At 38.5% G+C, this 20015-nt stretch overlaps 1 protein-coding gene across 1 annotated transcript in view; it reads right to left on the reverse strand.

The window, feature by feature from the left end:
- Window positions 1-2988: 2988 nt before the first annotated feature.
- Window positions 2989-20015, reverse strand: part of LOC131035767 (uncharacterized) — a 38131-nt gene continuing 21104 nt past the window's right edge. The window contains exons 3-6 of the mRNA XM_057967510.2: window positions 4624-4861; window positions 3920-4315; window positions 3468-3805; window positions 2989-3334 (exon numbers count right to left, since the gene is read on the reverse strand). Of these exons, the coding sequence (XP_057823493.1) occupies window positions 3200-3334; window positions 3468-3805; window positions 3920-4315; window positions 4624-4861 (1107 nt within the window). The 3' untranslated portion in view covers window positions 2989-3199. The remainder of the gene's footprint in view (window positions 3335-3467; window positions 3806-3919; window positions 4316-4623; window positions 4862-20015) is intronic.

Consider the following 20015-nt stretch of genomic DNA (forward strand, 5'->3'; position numbering starts at 1 on the left):
AATAAAGAACAGCAAATAAGGAAGGAAGCTAAACAAGTAAGAACATTCAATTAAATCATAATTGATACAAATCGTACCAGGTGGATTTATGATTTATAATATCTAGATTATTCCCTATGCACTGGGGATGTGCTTACATCCAATAATGGTGCCAACTGAAGGATAGATGATGAACACAAACCAAGAACACCAACTATGGCTGAATGAAAGTCTTCACCACTTCCAGCATAAAGTGTACCTGCTGCAATGGTGGCATCAAGCTGAAACAATCATGCCCCAACTGAGAAATTCAACCACCTTGCTGAAACCCTCACCAAGCAATCTGAATCTCCACAAGGAATAGCGCATACACTCTAACCAATAATGTCAATGCCAAAAGAATCCACTACCAATCAATAGTTGAGGGCTACGTCCCAGCGAGTACCAATCATGGGGTTTGCGTTCCAGATTGAAGAATTGCTCTACCAGAGCAATATCGCACCAAACAAGTTTTCAATATGTAAAAGATAATGAGAAATTAGGTCTCCATCTCCTTATATCCCCTTCCAAGTGCAAATCGAACCCTAAAGGGGAATTACACTTTGCACTTTAAACAAAATATAATAAAATAACATTTTCCCAATTAAAGGCATCCAGACTATAGGAAAAACGCTACTTTATTAAAATGTCATAACTCATAGCACCAAAAAGCCTCCGGATAGTGAAAATAGTTTATAATAATTCGAGACCTTTCCAATGAGCTATCACACATAGGCATACACGCCCAAATTATTCAGTTATCCCCTTATTACTCCGAAATGGCTATATAAATAGCCTTATTATATTTTATTTAATTACTAACTTAGTTTATGCTTCTAAAAGCCCAAATCAACCAAATAATCATGCAACTGACCATGTCACCTGTCTATGACTGATACCGGACAAGATGGGTCAACTAGCAGTCCCTTCCCTAAAATCTAGGGATGCTCCTAGAAACTAGGAAACACACCCTATCGTCCTGAAACTGAAACCATCTGAAAGGTCATGAATAACCTCACGACTGGCAACTGTCAGAACCTCCTAAAATTTAGGGATATCCCCTAAAATCTAGGAACTGCTCCAAACTACCTGTAAAGCCAAAATCCAATCACTATATGCACTGAATGAGTTCCAATCAACCTCTGCTAACCTACGAGACTCTAATGATAGGCCAACTCCTTCGTCTCTGATGTCCACTCTAGAAAGGGGACATGACATAACACCCTAGTTTGTTGCTTAATTAATCAAAAACATTTAAATTTGTCACCCCAATACTTCACAGTATACCTATGTCACTCACATAATAGGGAGCAACAAATTAAATAATTGTGTTAAGGAATATCATCAATGGGGTGATCTCCCTCTATGTTTGAGAGAGGCAGCTCCATGGAATGACTGAGATTTTGTACTTTTATGTTCATTTTACCAGAAAGCACAAAAGGAATATGAAAATAAAAGGAAAAGAATGGCATAAACGAGAAAAAGAGAAACTCTACATGAACCAAATGTGTAGAGGAACAACCAGATAAATCAAGGAAAAGGAAAATACTGCAAACCCCTCCTGTGTAAAGGCAATGGAAATAGGTGTATGCTTTGCACAGTGGTACAACTAAAACTTCATAGAAACACAAAAAATCAAGCAACATGCAGGTAACACAAAGTTTCATTATTCAAACCCTAGCATCACAAAGTAAGAAAGAGAAAACATGGCATGCAGTTGAGAAAGATCTATAGGATGTGATTAAATCTCATTCAATAAACTGAAAATTCAAAAATCAGATTTTGTAAGATAATAAAGATTACCATATCCACTTAATAACATCGCTGGATTCCATCATGTTAAAATTGCAATCCATTAACATTCATAAGAAGATTACAAACACAGTTACATATTCTAAGAGGAAACGAATCAGATAGGTTTTGACAAAACTTCAAAAAACTTTTCTACTCCTAGCAAACCTCCAACTTCTAAAAACCTGTTCTTTTCTAATCTAAAAACCTAGCCCTATTTCTGCTTCTTTATTACACTACATGGTAAAATTGTTTGCATGACAATTTTTATATGCTGCACCAATCACAACCTTAGACACATGTTTCATATCCTTGATGAATGAAACTTGAAGTGGGGCCTTTTAATGACTCCAAGTACATAATAAGACTTCCATAGACATGATAACCCACTGTAACATAATGCTATGACCACCAGGTCACTTGATGATGCATGACGATCAACCAGTGGAATAGAATGCCAAGCCAATACCTTATTTATTGGGCAATAGACTCAATCAAGATTTGTATTTGTATGCTAAGAAATGTCACTGCTGTCAGATTGAATATGCAAACCACAGCTGCTATCACGTGCCTTCTCTTAGAATAGGATCTCCTGGGGAACAACTCTGACCTTTAAAATGAACGAAAGATGATTCTGTCTAAGAAATTTGTACATGGTGAAGACATGTATACAAGAGTCCTCACACGCACAAGTTGAAAAAAAGACCCCAGATTGTGCCTCAAAATGGAGCAACAGGGTGTTACCCCCATTTACAATAATAGGGTATAAGAGGGTGAAAACAAATCGGCCAAGAAAATGGAAAAGCTATGGTCCCCTTAATGACCATCACTGTATCCTTGACCGTGACAGGGTCTCAAGTTCTAAGAACCCTTGAATGGAAATTAAAGCCTGTGGCATAAGTCAACCAAACTCTTAGTGGAAGAGGTAGAAAAGAACATCAAGAAGAAAAAAAAACTTTGGCACGAAGTTTGTTGCTCAGCATATTTCCCATGCATTTGCACCCACAATGTTCTGCTGTCCACAGCTTTCCTTTCCAGGTAAGCATGTCAAGGTTATGATCACCAAGGCCAATGACAATGAAATGAAGAGTGATTCCAAGATCATGAGCAACAGGTAACATGATCTAATTGTGATGGATCGATGAGTTATCAAATCACCAGATTGGCAAAATAATGGGGTTATAAAGAATAACATATACATTAAAAATAAACGAAGATTCATCACAAAATGTGCATATGACAGGTTTAAATTGAAATAAGCACAACTGTTAACAAAAGCATTGACTCTGAAGTTTATAGTACACAAGAAGAAAAGATCCACTGAAACAAGAGATGTACCCAAATTGTTAGAGTTTCGTTGGTACTACAGCAAGAAAGACTCTATACATGGTCAATTAAATCTCCTTTTACCCCTTCCACGTCCTCTTGGTTTCCTTAAACCGCTTTGATTATTGTCACTCATATTCCTGAAGTTGAACACACTCATACGGATTTTTTCTGCTTCGTCTTCATGTGACATCCTTACCTGTGAAATAATAAGTAAACATTGAAATGGCATTAGTCATGCAATGCAGTGCTAAATAAATTAAGCTAGGAAGCTCAGAATGCGCATTTTATACCAAACAAAGGTACATTGCAGTCAGATAACGTATACTGACATTTGCAGCTTCTAGATCTAACTGGGTTTGGAGCTGTCTTGCTAGTTCTGCATCTTGAGAGACATCATCATTTCTGCAGGAGATTGCATTTGTTCTGCCATTCTGCATCTCCCACTCATCTAAAGTTAATAGTGCAGCCTCTTCCCGTTTGCCTTTGCCATTATGCCTTCCTCTTGACCTTCCAAACCTATCATTTCTGTTTTCTCCACCTCCCCTGCCCATATCAGTCATTTTCTTTAGAAGCTTTTGTGCTGCAGCCTGATTTTGAACTGGAACTGCTTCTGTGACTAATAGTGTCTTTTGGTTTACCACATCAGGTTGTCCACCAAGAATCTCATCTGAAAAAGATATGCAAACCTGTGAGACTAAACAGAAAATCAACCAATCAAAAAAATTCAAAACAAGACTAAATGAATGTGAAATTTCATACATAAAGACCAAATGCATCTCACTTTTTCTTGACTCGTTAGTTTGTAGTTCAGAAGATATCAAACTCTCTACAGAACCCCCCTGTTCTTGCTTCCCTGATAGTACATCCATATCTAAATTTGAAAACCGAGAAGAATTGTCCAGTGCTTCAGAAGAGGGCTTCGATTTTTCCCCTGGCCTATGCTCAGATGCCTTTGGCCTGTAAAGTTCATATCCACCTCGTACTCTTTCAGAAGTTACTCTTCCATTCTTTGAAGAACCAACATCATCTTTTGTTTGACCTGTTCTTGTACCAGGCAGGTTTCTGCCACTCTGCACAACAGCTGCATCATGCATCAAAACCTCTGTGGCAGTGTTCTGAGACCTTATAAATGATGTCGTTTGCTTAGCCATTTGTTTGTTCATGCTTGTAGATGCTTCTGCATAACACAAAACTCATTCTTTAGACAATATTATTTCAATATAGATTCTTCTAAATTATTATATATACTGGCAACACAAGCTTTGCGCCAAACTAAGAAATGGATGTTTTGTCTCTACCACAAATGGTTACTGTAGATTTTACTTCAAGCACGAGTCTGAAGCAGAAACATAACAAATATAGCTAGATTACAAAGAAGAGAAAATAAATGACAAATTTAATATATGCTTTCAGTTAAAACCAAAAAGGAATTAAATATTTCGTTCTTAGAGAAAATGATATAAGAGATTGAAGTATCGAACTTACGCAATTTGTGAAGAGTTTGACTTTGAACTGTGGATATTTCAATCCTTTCAAATGGTGGTGGACCAGATGAACCTTGATTTTGAGGTGAATTCAGAGTAGAACGAAAGAGTCCTGAATATTTGCAATCCATCTCCCATTCCTCATAAAGAGATTGCACGCGACCTCCCAATATGCATAATGAATGATTTTCCAGCAATAATATCCCACTTTGAACAGGGGCAGTTGTCTCCAAACGAACCTACAAGCATAAAATATATACTAATCATCACTAAAAAATATAAGTCATCATCAATTAAATGTTTTCTAAATTCATGGCAAGCTGAAATGCATAGAACTTTTTGAATATTTTCAGCTCTTCACCAATAATTGGTCATTAGATGAGTTGGTATCTAACTGTTAACCTGAATCAAGATAATATCCATGAGACCAATAGCTAGAATGCATATAACTTTGTGCCCGTGGTAAAGAATACAATTGGAATTGAAGATTTTTAAACATCCACGAGGCCAAAATTTTGAGTATTAGTACTGTTGTGAGGTTGATCATGTTGACAGGAAAACTGAAGTAAAGAATACAATTGGAATTGAAGATTTTTAAACATCCACGAGGCCAAAATTTTGAGTATTAGTACTGTTGTGAGGTATTCACACATCACCCCATTGGAAATGGGGACCCCCACTTTTTTCTGCTTTCTAGGGTAGTAGTTTGAGTCCTTAGCTATTAGCCTTTGCATTGGAGGGGTATAGTTGGTTAAGAGGCCAGGAGTCAAGAGGATAGCCCTTGTTATGAGGGGTGAAATGAAGTGGTGAATGAATGGAGGGACCCTTTATATCAAGCATAGTCAACAATTCCAGTATCTCCTTCGGTCATCTGAGTGACTTTTACGCATCCCAGTGAGAGGTGACTTTTAGGAGCAAAAATTTGACTAAGTATCTAAAAATTTCAACTGCTCCTCTAGGAGCGAAATCCTTTCCAAGCTCTCCAAGTCACTCAAGATGTCTCGTCATTGTGCAATGTCTCAATTCGAGCAAGGAATGCAATGCAAAATCAATAAGCTTGGACCAGGTCAAGTATGTGGGCAACTTCAAGTGCTCCCTAGTTGGAGCGAAATCTGTTTCCATTGCCCATAGTAAGGAGCGATGTGGACTTCTTGAGCAACATTTGAAGGAAATGAGTGAGTTCATAAGCCTTTAACAACATTCTTGATCATAGAAGAAGTGAAATTTATCACGGATTCAATCAAGGAGTGAAGAGAGATTGCTAGTAAGGGTTACTTCAAGTGCTCCTCTTTTGGAGCAAAATTCACTTCAATTGAACCTTTCTCAAAGCAAATTTCACTTCTAGTGCCTCAAGTTGAAGGTGAAGTCACATTCAAGGTGAGTTTTGAAGACTTTTGGTGTATAGGAGCATAAACTAAGGCATAAAACGATGAGATTTGACTCAAAGGCGCATTTTCAAGCTACTTCAAGTGCTCCTTATTGAGAGCGAAAATCACTTCAAGTGTGCTTCTTTTGGAGCAAAATTCACTTCAAGTGCTCCTTATTAAGAGCGAAATTGTTCCTAGAATGCACATTGAGCTTAGTTTGAAACACCTAAATAGATGGAATGAAGGAGAGTGAACAAGAAAATGCTGAGTGTCAAGTTTCAATCCACTTCAGGTGCTCCCTAGTAGGTGCGAATTCTACTTCATGTGCTCAAGTCTCAGAGCGAAATTCTCCTAAAAGCCTTTCTTGAGGTTAGTTTGACATGTTTTCATCAATCAATGGTTAAAAGACTTAAGGTTTGAGCCCCATAGAATGAAGAGAAGTGAGTAAGAGCGAGTTCAATTTCAAGTTTGAAGATCACTTCAAGTGCTCTAAGTTTAGAGTGAAAAACTTCAAGTGCTCCTTCTTTGGAGCAAAATTTACTTCATGTGCTCTTCCCTTGGAGCGAATTTGCCTTTGAAGCCTTGAATGAATATGATTTGGTGCGTTTGAGTTGTCATGAATAAAAGATAGTGAGCAAGACTTCGAATTCGAGGAATCATTTCAATTGCTTCTTCTTTGGAGCGATTTCAACTTCAAGTGCTCCTCAGATGGAGCAAAATTTGCTTCATTTGCCCAAGGTTAGAAGCAAAATTGCTTATAGAGCCTTCTCCAAGGTTGATTTGACTCCTTCACTTGCATAGATAGCAAAACACCCAAATTTGAAGTGATGAAGGATAAAATTTGATCAAGTGTGAGAGAACTTCAATTGCTCCTCTCTAGGAGTGAGAAAAAAAACACTTCAAGTACTTTTCAGTGGGAGCGAAATCCTCTTCAATTGCCTCTATCTTGGAGCAAAATCATCCTTAAAACGTTTTTTTGATGGCCTTTGCATGTGAGCACTTAAACTTCAAAGATGAATTGATGAATGAAGAAGCAAGTGAATGAAAATTTGGCTAAGTACCCAAATACTTCCATTGCTCCCTGGTAGGAACGAAATTCCCTCCCAATGCACTCATCACGCCTGCAAAACACATAAAAACTAGAGAATATATCAAGTTAGAAGAATTATCAGGGTTATATATTATGTGTGTTTGATATCACATTTGTTTTGTTTTGCAAATGGGAGAGGACGATGATGCAAAGTGCAAAAGGAGGAAGATTGTAAGATCTACACAACCATGCAAAGCGGAAAACTTCATGCCCAAGAGGAATCTCAACTCTCACCGCACCATGGAGACATGAAGAGATCAAAGGAGTGCAAAGGAGAAGTCATACAATCACCCCAAGGCAAGGAGGCAAGGATGGAGGAATGACTCAGTTACATCAATGCTTCCCATCACCACTACTTCAAGCGAACTTGAAATATTGAGTATCAAGAGATATCTCTCAACATCCCTTCATGATGATGAATCAAGTCTACAAGAGAGGTGGCATCCCAGTCACTACTCCACCAATCAAAGAGTTTCACATCAGCACGTCTGTATTCAATGAACTAGGCTCATCATATGAAGGCACAAACTTCGAGGCACCTACCCCCATTATCCATTGGCCGAATATTCCAGAGAGGACATGTGTCAAAATGTTGCTGGCCAAAATTGAGTTTGTTGTAACAAACCCTAATTAGGGTTTCATTGTAAAATCTTAGCCATTGATTGGGTTTGATCCTGGCCATTCATTGTAAAGAGCTTTCTATATAAAGCTCAAGCTCTTCATTTGTAAAGGTTAATAATAGTAAGAGAATAGTAATAGAATAGAGGAATAGAATAGTGAATAGCAATTAGAATATAAGTTAGTTTAAAAGAAGGCAAAGATTGTTGCCAAAACCTTGTTGTAAAGAATAAGTGATTTCATTGAAGTTATGGTGAATTTAATTTGTTACTTCAACAACTTGCATGGTCTTTACTTCTCAATTTACTTTCATGTTGATTAGATTGAATGGAGGAATTTGTTGAATGCATTTTTGTGGAATCTGTTTAGTCCATACCACTAGCCTCTTGCCGATTGTAAATGTGCCTTGCATGGTTAACTGGAATGATATGAGCTTAACTTCGAATTGTTATACATCCATTGTTTATGCATTAACTTGAATGGTGATCAATGTTTGATGATAATGATTTGAATATCTTTGAATTATCCCTTAAAATATTGCACTGAGCTTGTGTCAAATTGTTCAGTTTGATGGTGAGACCTCGCCCAGTAGGATTCCATCGAATCATTCGCTCTTTCTTGCATTCTTAGGATTAGAATAGGCTTCCTAAACCCCTTTCCTTTTGTCCTTTTTTTTTTAACTCGAGCTAGTTTAGGATAAAAAGCATCACAAGATTGCAACATCAGATGATCAAGTTCCAACGATTCAAGCATTCAACAATTCAACGTAAGTCCCCTTTGTGATTCTCGCATAATCACATCAAATCATTGAGCTTATCCACACGTCATGACCCAACATACAAGAACCTTGGAGTTGTCTCAAGTGATCATTAAGCTAATCTTCAGCATTTGAGTAACTTTGTGCAAGAGAGGATAAGCTACTTTTGGGTATTTTATTTTGTGTTTGCATGTGCATAAAAAATACATCAACAAGTACATATGAAATGAAACAAACACCACTGAAATATTATATATGATCCACATTATACAAATCTCGAAGGGCCATCTAAATAAATAAGGTGGTTTTGAAGTTACCAAGAGTGATAACCAAGTATGGATGCAAAAGTCTTTTGAAAAATTAAGCTTCAGGCTTCAGCTACATATTGATATGTGCATAAACATAGATAGATAGGTGTTGTTGCATTTTTCATGCACATGCGAACACAGAATAAAATACCCAAAAGTATCTTATCCTCTCTCGATCAAATTCTCTCAAATGTTGAAGATTTGCTTAAGGATCACTTGAGACAACTCCAAGGTTCTTGTATGTTAGATCATGACGTGTGGATAAGCTCGTTGGTTTGATGTGATTATGCTATAATCACGAGGGGACTTACGTTGAATTGTTGAATGCTTGAATCGCTGGAACTAAGATTCTAACTACTTGCTGGGAGAATAAAGAAAGAGCAAAAGGCATGAGTGAATGATTCAGTGGAATCCTTACTAAGTGAGGTCTCACCATCAAACTGAACAATTTGACACAAGCAAAGTGCAATCTTCTAAGGGATAATTCAAAGATGTTCAAATCATTATCATCAAACATTGATCACTATTAAAGTTAATGCATAAACAATGGATGTATAACAATTCGAAGTTAAGCTCATATCATTCTAGTTGACCACGCAAGGCACACTTACAATTAGCAAGAGGCTAGTGGTATGGATTAAACAGATTCCACACAAATACATTCAACAAATTTCATCATTCAATCTAATCAACATGAAAGCAAATAAATTGAGAAGTAGAGACCATGCGACTTGTTGAAATAGCACATTAATTCACCATAACTTTAATGAAATCATATACTCTTTACAACAAGATTTTAGCAACAATCTTTGCCTTCTCCTAATCTAACTTCTACTCTAATTGCTATCTGCTATTGAACTATTCTCTATTCTATTCTTCTAAACTATCTATTCTCTATTAACCTTTACAATGAAGAGCTTGAGATTTACATAGAGAGCTCATTACAATGAATGGCCTGGATTGAATCGAGATCAATGGCCAAGATTTTAAAATGAAACCCTAATTAGGGTTTGTTACAACAAACTCCTCTTAGCTAATGAAATAATTACATTCAGGTTCAATATTGAATGTGAACCAATAGAAAACGAGGGTAGGTGCCTTGAAGTTCGTGTTATCATGGATGAGTCAGGTTCATTGCATCTAGACGTGTTGATGTGGAACTCCTCTGATTGGTGAGCGGTGCCTGGGATGACACCTCGACTTGCACTTGTAGACTTGATAGATCATCATGAATGAGTATTGAATAATATTTCTTGATACTCAACATTATCCAGCTTTAGCAGTGATGATGATGATCTTCTAACTTTGATTAACTCTTTTGAAACTATCCTCTTGAATGTCTCAATCATGGAGGTGCAAGGTATAGATGTTGACTTCCTCTTAGTTTTGGGTCTTGAGATTGCCTTGGAATGAACCCTTGATGTTGTAGCTGCTTCTTCACTCTTTTGGAAACTCTTTCTTTGTGATTCTCTTCATGATGTTAGTGTTGTGGATCATGTCCTCATGTAAGTGAATCCTTCTTGTGCAGTCACCTTCCTGGATACCCTACTGTTTGCCTATAAAGTCCTTTTGAGGATATCTTCCTTGTATCTCGATCTCGATGTTGAAATCGACTCCTTAGGACACTTGTTCCAATCTTCCTTCAACCTCGTCCTTTTGATTTCTTTCTTCACTTCCTGCAAAATAAACAAATGAACATCAAACACACATGATATATAACCTTTATAATCTCTTAATTTGACATAATCTCTGACTTTGTGATTTGCAAGTTTGATAAGTGCATTTAGAGAGGAGGTTGCTCCTAAGGATAGGCAATGGAAGTTGGAGCAATTCCATCATCTCTTCATCAATTGATCTCTTGTACCTCATTCATTCCTTAACGTTTTTTAGCCTCCTTGTGCAAAAATCATCAAATTACCCTCAATGAGTTCCTTAGAAGTGAATTCACTCTCATGAAGGAGAAAAGGCAAGTGATTTCACTCCTCTCAGGGAGCAAAGGAAGTAGTTTTCGCTCCAAAATGAGAGCAATGGAAATTTTCCAACACTTAGCAGATTTTGGCATATGCATCTCTTTCAATGAGCAAAAAGGGAAATTCACTCCTCCACAATGGCAAAGGAAGTGATTTTTTCTTCAAGATCAAGGCAATAGAAGTTTATCAAATTCAATTATTAAGCTACATTTCCACCTCTCATGTCTCAAAGTCGCCGTCTCTTCCATGTGAAATGCTTGAAATTGTCATCAAAATTGCCTTGAGATGATTTTCTCTCTCAAAGAAGGGCAATGGAAGGCAATATCGCTCCACTCAAAAAGCAAATGGAAGTAACCATTTAGTCAAGATTTCATTCAATATCTCCACTTTATCAACTCAAATTCTAGGTTCCAAACATCTATAGGTCAAAATAGGTCAAAATAACCTCAAGAAGAACCTTGGGCTCAACTTTGCTCCTATTCATGAGCAAAGGAAGAGCATTTCACTCTCAATGAGGAGCAAAGGAACAAGAATTCGCTCCTAGAGAGGAGCAAAGGATTTTTTTGGGTACTTAGCCAAATTTTTGCTCTCCGTTCATCAACTCATCTCTCCATATGCAAGTGTTGTCAAATTTCTCCCACCAAATGTCTTGAAGGTGATTTCGCTCTGAGATTGGAGCAATAGCAGCGAATTTCACTCCCAATGAGGAGCAATGGAAGGATATTTCGCTCCAATCAAGGAGCAAAGGAAGTCATTACAACTTGGATTCTTAGCTCAATCTTATCCACTTACCTTTATTCCACCGACTTAAACCTTTAGTTTTTGGCCACTCGTACATGAAAATATGTCAAATTGTCTTCAAAGAAGGCCTTAGGAGGAATTTGGCTCCTAAACAAGAGCATTGGCAGTGAAATTCACTCCTGCTGAGGAGCAAAGGAACACAAATTTTCTCCTAAGGTGGAGCAATGGAAATGAACTTCAATTTGTAACTTAGCTCCTTTTTACCCATTCTATCGACTTAAATACATTGAATCATGCTCAAGTGAGGCTCTAGAAGTGAATTCGCTCTCATGGGAGGGCAAAGGAAGCAAATTTCGCTCTCACTGAGGAGCAAAGGAAGTAGGCCTCAATCTCATCTCTTAGCCAAGTTTAATCAATTCCTTGCCTTTGCATCAACTTAGACCTTGTAATTTTGCCTTCCTAGTGTGTAGATGTGTCAAATTCGCCTCAAAGAAAGCTCTAGAGAGAATTTCGCTCCGACAAGAGAGCAAAGGAAGTGAAATTCACTCCCACTGAGGAGCAATGGAAGTGAATTTCACTCCTAACGGGGAGCAAAGGAAGTGATCTCCAAGTTGACACTTAATTCATTTTCGCTCAGTCATGTTCACTTTCTCAACTCAAATGCATCAAACCATGCTCAATGTGAAAATTCGCTCTCAACCAAGGGCAAAGGAAGTGACTTTCGCTCCATCTGGGAGCAATGGAAGTGATTTTCGCCCTAAGTCTTCAGCAATGGAAGGTCATCTCAAAATGCATCCTTGAACTCAATTTTATCAATCTTATACCTTAATCTTGCTTCCATACATCAAAAGACCTCAACTCTTACCTTGAATGTGATTTCGCCCTCAACCCAAGGCAATGGAAGGGAAATTTACTCTGAAAAGAGGGCAATGGAAGTATTTTTCGCTCCTGCGGAGGAGCAATGGAAGTGACTCAAATTTGTCTTCTTCCCTCCATTCCTTGGTTATAATCATGATAAACTTCATTTTCGTTATGATCAATATGATGTTCGAAGCCTCAAAACTCACTCATTTCCACCAAATTCACTTATGAAATCCACATCGCTCTCAACTAAGAGCAATGGAAGAAGATTTCGCTTCAATTAGGGAGCAAAGGATGTTGCCTATATACTTGACCTAATTCAGGGTTATTGATCATTCAATACACTCTTTGAGCAAATTGAGACATTGCATGATGATTAGAGGTAATTTTAGATGACTTGGGGCGCCTCGAGAGGGATTTCACTCCTAATGAGGAGCAATAGAAGCAAAATTCGCTCTAACTAGGGAGCAATGGAAATTTTGGCATACTTAGTCAAATTTTGCCTCTAGAAGTCACCTCTCACTGTAGCATATATAAGTATATATAAGTCACTTGGATGATAGAGGAAACACCTGCATTGTCGATTAGGTTTGATCTTGAAGGGTTCCTCCATCAATACCTCTTTCTCTTTATGCTCAATTTGACCTCTCATCTTCACCATTTTGCCATTGCAGGCCTTGACCAATCGAGTTCACAACCACTCACTCATCTCATAACACTTCATTTCACACCTCACAAGAAGAGCTATTCTCTCGACTCCTGGCCTCTTAACTGACTATATCTCTCCAATGCAAAGGCTAATGGCAAAGGACTCTTAACACTATCCCAGAAAGCCAAGAAAAAAGTGGGGTCCACATTTGCAATGGGGCGATGTGTGAATACATCACAGCAATAGGTAATATATTTAATAGTACAAAATACATAAGCAATATTTTGGCATTATAATTATCAAATAATTATACAATGTATCTTTTATAACTATATTTCACTAGTAGATTGACCCATCTTATGACCAAAACAGGGTTGGCAACAGGACTTTGAGAAAAGGTTACGTACTAGAACATCTAAGATAACCCCCATGGACACCTTGGACCATAGTAGCTAAAAACATTTAGGGGAAAATTCAGCAATTTTAAAAGATAATTTTTTAAAAATCTGAATTTAATTAGGAAAAAGTCAGATTTGAAAAAAAAAATGTTAAAAATAAATAGAATTTACTATTATAAATTTATAAGGCATTCAAATCGTATAAAGATATAGAGGACAAATAAAAAAGAGAGTTCAGCCATTGAATTGTGGAATATATTTTTTTTTCATTCATATGTTCATAATACATATCACTAATTACATTGCATTGCATGATAGTATAATACATACTCCATAGTGCATAAATGATAACTTGAAAGTTGATACTAGTACTTTTCAATTTTTCAAGTACAATATACTTTCTAAAATACAATAGAGAAAGACAAAGATCAATTCTTATAAAATGTGAAAGATTGTTTTAGCTCTTAGTTTTTAGGATAAGTGATTATTGTTCCACATTAACAAGGAACATTGAGGGCTTGCTAATGGGCCTAATTGGGCTAATCCAATCCAAGATAGGGATGTGGCAGTGGAGTGGACTGCCCCAAAGAGAGGTGGATCAAAATTAACTTCTATGAAGTCTCCAAGGGTAACCCTGGACAGTCGGGAGCAGGATGTGTGGCCAGGAATTGGAAGGCAGGTGTGTAGGCATGGGGTATGCAAAAGCTCGGGTAGGGTTCGAATAATGTAGCAAAAGCCAAAGCAGCTCTGTTAGCGGTGAAATTGGCAAAATATTATCCATCCAAATGCTCCACTTAAGAGACTCACAAATTATCACTAACGCTCAGGCTAGGTTCGAACAATGTACCAAAAGCCAAAGCAACTCTGTTAGCAATGAAATTGGCAAAAAAATTATCCATCCAAATGCTCCACTTAGGAGACTCACAAATTATCACTAATGCCCTAATCAAAGGCAAAGCCGAGAACTGGAAACTCGACAAGATAGTGAAAATTATCAAAAGCTGGCTGCTAATGTTCAAAAATTTCAAAATATCCCACGTTAGAAGAGAGGGAAATGAGTTGGCAGACAAGTACTCCAAGTTGGCAGTGGAGTTAGTACAAGGCAATGATTACATCTAGAAGGATCTACAAGGACATAGCATTGCAAAGGTGGTGACCGGGGAGGATGGTACGGTAGAATGGTAATGGAGCACTGCAATTAATCTGCACTAAATGATGATCTAGGGGTTGGCGCGAAGCGTGCGGAGTTACATTTAGCTTCCCCATGAAGGCTACTCTCACCCATTTTGTTGCAGACCACATTGAATTGAGTGGTTTGTTTCTAGGAAGCTGAAGAGGTGGTTTGTAAGATGCAAGCAAATTTCTCACTACAAACTCTCAAACTTATGGTTGCCTTCTGGGGCAAAATCACAAAAAAAGACTAAGGGATGTCTTCAAATTTGAAGACCCAGAGTTGATACACTAAGTGACGATGGTGCTTGGAGATGAGTTCTTGAAGACAGAGTACCGTTATAGGACAAACATTGATATTGCGTCCTTATTCCTTGCTTGAAGCTAGAATCTATGGAGGATACTCACTAGATTATGAACCAATGTGTCATGCAAGAATGGTGTTGGGGACTTGCCTCCATCACAACCATTGCACAACAAGGAGTAGGTTTTCATGCCCCGAGTGGAGATTGGTTGGATGTTGGACAATATCCTCCCCCACTGCGACCCTTTTTCATCTAGAGTCCAACCGAAGACAAGGAAATTAAGGTAGTGGCTGCCCCGATTGGTATGGAAAGAATCAAGGATATCATCAGAACGTGGAATGTGAGGGCTTGTCGCAGTGTAGGGGATCTAGACCAAGTGCAAAGTAAGCAAGAGGGAGTTGAACCTTCCCAAAGATGAGGGCAGCCCCAAGGATCAAAATACATCGAAAAGAGGGAAGAGGTGGACTCCAGAGCACATCAAAGCAAGGGTAAATAGGCTGATTCGAGGGAGGTTGGTACCAGCTCTGGCCTAAGTGTTAAGTTTTATGATCAAATTAGATAGACAATAATTCAAGCACAATTGCATAGTGTATACCCTGGGAAAACCTTCCTCTTGAAGGTGAAAAACCCAGCAACAAAGTATATCTCTATAATTTCAAATATGGCAAGAATCTTTACAAAGAATTGCTTCACACTTTGAAGCTATATAATGATATAGATACACCCTAGACTATTGTATGCAATCCGACCTGCTGTAGGAATGTGGACAGCTGTATGATGATCTATTATGTTCGATCTAACTTCTATATCAATTGATTTGCCTTGAAGATGAAAGCACACTGCTGAAGAATGGAGTCAATCTGCTGAAGAAGAACACGAGCTGCTAAAGGATATCAATATGCTGATCAAGGAATACGATCTGCTGATGTGTGTTGATTCAATGCCTTGGAAGTGAGATGGAACCGAACTATATACCCATATCAAGCAACACGACTTCTCCAAAAGTCGGCTCTTCTCTAATCATCACGTCTTTTCAAGGATTAATTCAATGCCAACTAACATGTCTTATCACCAAGGTGGCGGGTTAGATAATTAGTTATGCTTTATTAATAAACCGCTTCATGAAATCGCCACTATAAAATAAGGGTCAATAATATAGGAATCGAACTTGATAAATGTGTAAGGCCGATAGGCCACTTACACATTTTCATTTGCTATGTCGGCCTGAAGGATCCGTCCATAGCTATAACATTAACACTCCCTCTTAGCTAGGGAGGAATCCTTCTCTATATCTGAGTCATACAGTGACATCCACCATGGCTACTCCCAGAGGGTGGGTCCATCATGGCTACACCCATGTATGGAAAAACAAATGAACACAAGTGCCCATCACAGAATCACTCAATGTGATGTCATCTCATCATGATGTTCACCATGGCTACTCCCAGGGGGTGAATAAACACAAGTGCTAGTCATGGAGTCTCTCACATGACATCCACCATGGCTACTCCTAGAGGGTGGAACAAGGGCTTTCACCTCAAACTTCTCCCTCAAAAGAATGCATTAACAAGGGCTTGCACCTCAAACTTCTCTCACAGAGAAGAATGCATTAACAAGGGCTTGCACCTCAAACTTCTCTCACAGATAAGAATGAATTATAGTACATTTCAAGAAATTACTGATGCTGAGACTCCCTCTCAGCAAGTGCTTCATTCTCCACAATTCCTAGCTTGTCTCGAAAATACACAAACTTCACTTTGGCAAGGGGCTTGGTGAGAATGTCAGCCGCCTCTTCCTCAATACAAATGTATCTCAACTAAACAACATTCCTCTGCACCATATCTTTGATGTAGTGGTATTGAATCTCAACATGTTTTGTTCTATCATGGAACATTGGGTTGACAGAAAGCTTCACACAGCTTTGGTTATCACAACGAATAACTGTAGGTTCCAACGATTGTCCAAACAATCCTGCAAGGAGCTTTCGAAGCCACACTGCTTCGCGAGTTGCTACACATGCTGCAATGTATTTTGCCTCTGCGGTGCTCAATGCCACTGAAGACTGCTTCCTGCTACACCAGGAAATCATAGCAGATCCCAAACTGAAGCAACAACCAGAGGTTCTCTTCCGATCAGTAACACTCCCTACCCAATCAGAATCAGAATAGCCTTCTAGATTCAGGTCCACACTGGAAGAATATTTCAAGCCATATCCAACTATACCATGCAAGTATCTCAAGATATGCTTGGCTGCAACTAGATGCATTTGTCTTGGTTCACACATGAACTGACACAATGCACTCATTGCATAGCAAATATCCGGTCTATTGTTAACTAGATACATCAAGGATCCAATCAACTGCCTATACATAGTAGGATCCACAAGATCTGAACTAGATGCAGATTCCCTCAATTTCTTCAAGATAGTTTCCATCGGTGTGGACATAGACTTGCAATCTAACATTCCAAATCTCTTCAAGATGTCAATGGTGTATTTTCCTTGACTCGGGATAATCTCATTAGGCCTCTGCCACACTTCCACACCTAGAAAGAAATGCACCAGTCCTAGGTACTTCATCTCAAATTCTGAAGTCAACTCCTTGCATCTAAGGATGAGATGATCTTCCCCAGTAAGAAACAAGTCATCAACATATAGAACCAAGATTAACACGTCACCATTGAATACCTTGAAGTAAAAATTCGGATCAGCATCATTCTTGCAAAAACCCAAACTCACCAAGTATTTGTCGATTCTTTCATACCATGCACGAGGAGCCTGCTTAAGACCATATAATGCTTTCTTTAATTTGCATACATGAGTCTCTTTCCCATGAATCACAAACCCTTCAAGTTGCTCAATGTAGACCTCTTCCTCAATCACACCATTGAGAAAAGTTGTCTTCACATCCATCTGGTGTAGCTTCCATCCCTTAGCTGTTGCAATGGCAATGATGGTCCTAATGGAAGTATAGCGAGCAACTGGAGCAAATGTTTCTTCATAGTCTATTCCTTCTTTCTGAGAGAAACCACGAGCCACAAATCTAGCCTTGTACTTCTCAATGCTCCCATCAGTTGCATGTTTAATCTTGTATAGCCACTTGGAAGATACAACTGACTTCCCCTCAGGTTTAGGAACAATATCCCAAACGTCATTCTTATTAATGGATTGATACTCTTCATCCATAGCATCTTTCCATACGTGTTGTTTTGAGGCTTCCTCAACACTAGAAGGTTCAGTCTCAATAAGATTACACATCAATGCAACATAGCTAGAGAATCTTTGTGGTCTTTTACTTTCTTTGAATGTGCCTCTAGGAGCCGCGAACTTTTTTGCCTCTTGCATAGTGTTCCTTACCCAAAGAGGTCTCTTTCGATTCACAACAATATCTCTAGGCCCATCAGTAGGATCCAAAGGTTCACTTGGATCATCATCTGCTACAGGTTCAATGGACTCCCTCTGAATCTCAAGAGTATGATCAACATCCATGTCTTGAGGAGTCTCATGATTTTCATCATCTATCTCCATGCATGAACCCTTAGATTTTCTAAATGCAACATCTTCCTCAAATGTAACATCTCTGCTCACTTCTATTTGCTTCTGACCAGGAATGTAAATTTGGTAGGCTTTAGAGGTTTCACTGTAGCCCACAAATATTCCTCTCTTGCCAAAAGGTTCCAACTTGGTTCTTTTGTCTTTGGGTATATGAACATATACTGGACAACCAAAGATCCTCAAGTGACTGGCATCAGGCTTAATCCCTGAAAAGGCTTCCTCTGGAGTCATATTCTGCAATATCCGATGAGGACATCTATTCTAAACATATACTGTTGTTCTAGAAGCTTCTGCCCAAAGAAAGGTTTGAAGGTCTTGATCATGGATCATGGCTTTAGCAGCTTCAACAATAGATCTGTTCATTCTTTAAGCAACCCCATTTTGCTGAGGGTTGTAAGGGACACAAAACTCCCTCTTGATCCCTGCCTCAATACAAAAATCACGAAAGCTACCCGAGGTGTATTCACCTCCATTATCAGATCTTAAAATTTTAATTCTTTTCCCAGATAAGTTTTCTACTTGAGCCTTAAACTCTTTAAATCTACCTAGGACTTCATCAGACTCTTTAGACCTTAAGAAATAAATCCAAATCTTCCTAGAGTAGTCATCTATGAAAGTTACATAATACAAAAATCCACTTGGGGATGCCATTGACATTAGCCCACATAAATTAGAATGTACAAGATCTAGAATTTCTTTAGACCTACTTTCACTATTATGAAATGGACTCTTAGTGTTTTTACCCATAGCACAACCTTAAATGTATTATCATGAACATGTCTAAGTTTAGGAATACCTTTCACCATCTTCTCCAATGATGGAAGAGACCTGAAATGTAGATGTCCAAGTCTTCTATGCCATAGTTCACTCAAATTTGAAGAGTCGTGTAGGAGGGCTGGAACTGGATGAGTGGAAAGCTTGTACAAACTTTCATGCCAATTCCCGATCACATGTGTAGTCTTGATGCTGGAGTTCTTTGGCCATGCAAGAACTCTCCCTTCTGAAAATGCTATTTGATAACCCTTATCCTCCAAGGCTGAAATAGACACAAGATTCCTCTTGATTCCTGGCATGAACAAGACATGACTTAGATGAAGAGAAATTCCAAATTCTAGGTTGAGTGATGTAGCATTAGATCCTTTCACCGAATAGCGTTCATCATCTCCAATGATTACTTGAAGGTTAGGTTCCCTTTCCACCAAATCTGAAAGATGATCTCGAAAGCCTGTGATGTGTCGAGAGGCCCCACTATCAATTAGCCAGGTGTCACTATCTGTGGGAACATCACTTGATAAGGCAGATATGAAGAGGAACCCATTAGAGTTGTCTTCTGCTTCCTTTTGAGTAAAGACTTCATTAATGTTTGCCACTTGTTGCTGAGGCCTTGTCAAACAATCTCTTGCGAAGTGACCAAACTTGTCACATCTAAAGCATTGGATGTGGGAGAGATCCTTTTTCTTCTTCTTTGAATCAGGAGCAAAGTCTGACCTTTGAACTCTATTCCTCTTGAAGTTGCCTTTCTTCCAATTTCTTCCTTTCTTCTTAGTAGATTGGGTGGCAAGAACATGAGGGTTTTCATTTTGAGAACTTTTGACAATTCCCCTTG

The sequence above is a fragment of the Cryptomeria japonica genome, chromosome 5 (assembly GCF_030272615.1).
Source record: "Cryptomeria japonica chromosome 5, Sugi_1.0, whole genome shotgun sequence".
In the NCBI taxonomy this organism is placed as follows: Eukaryota; Viridiplantae; Streptophyta; class Pinopsida; order Cupressales; family Cupressaceae; genus Cryptomeria; species Cryptomeria japonica.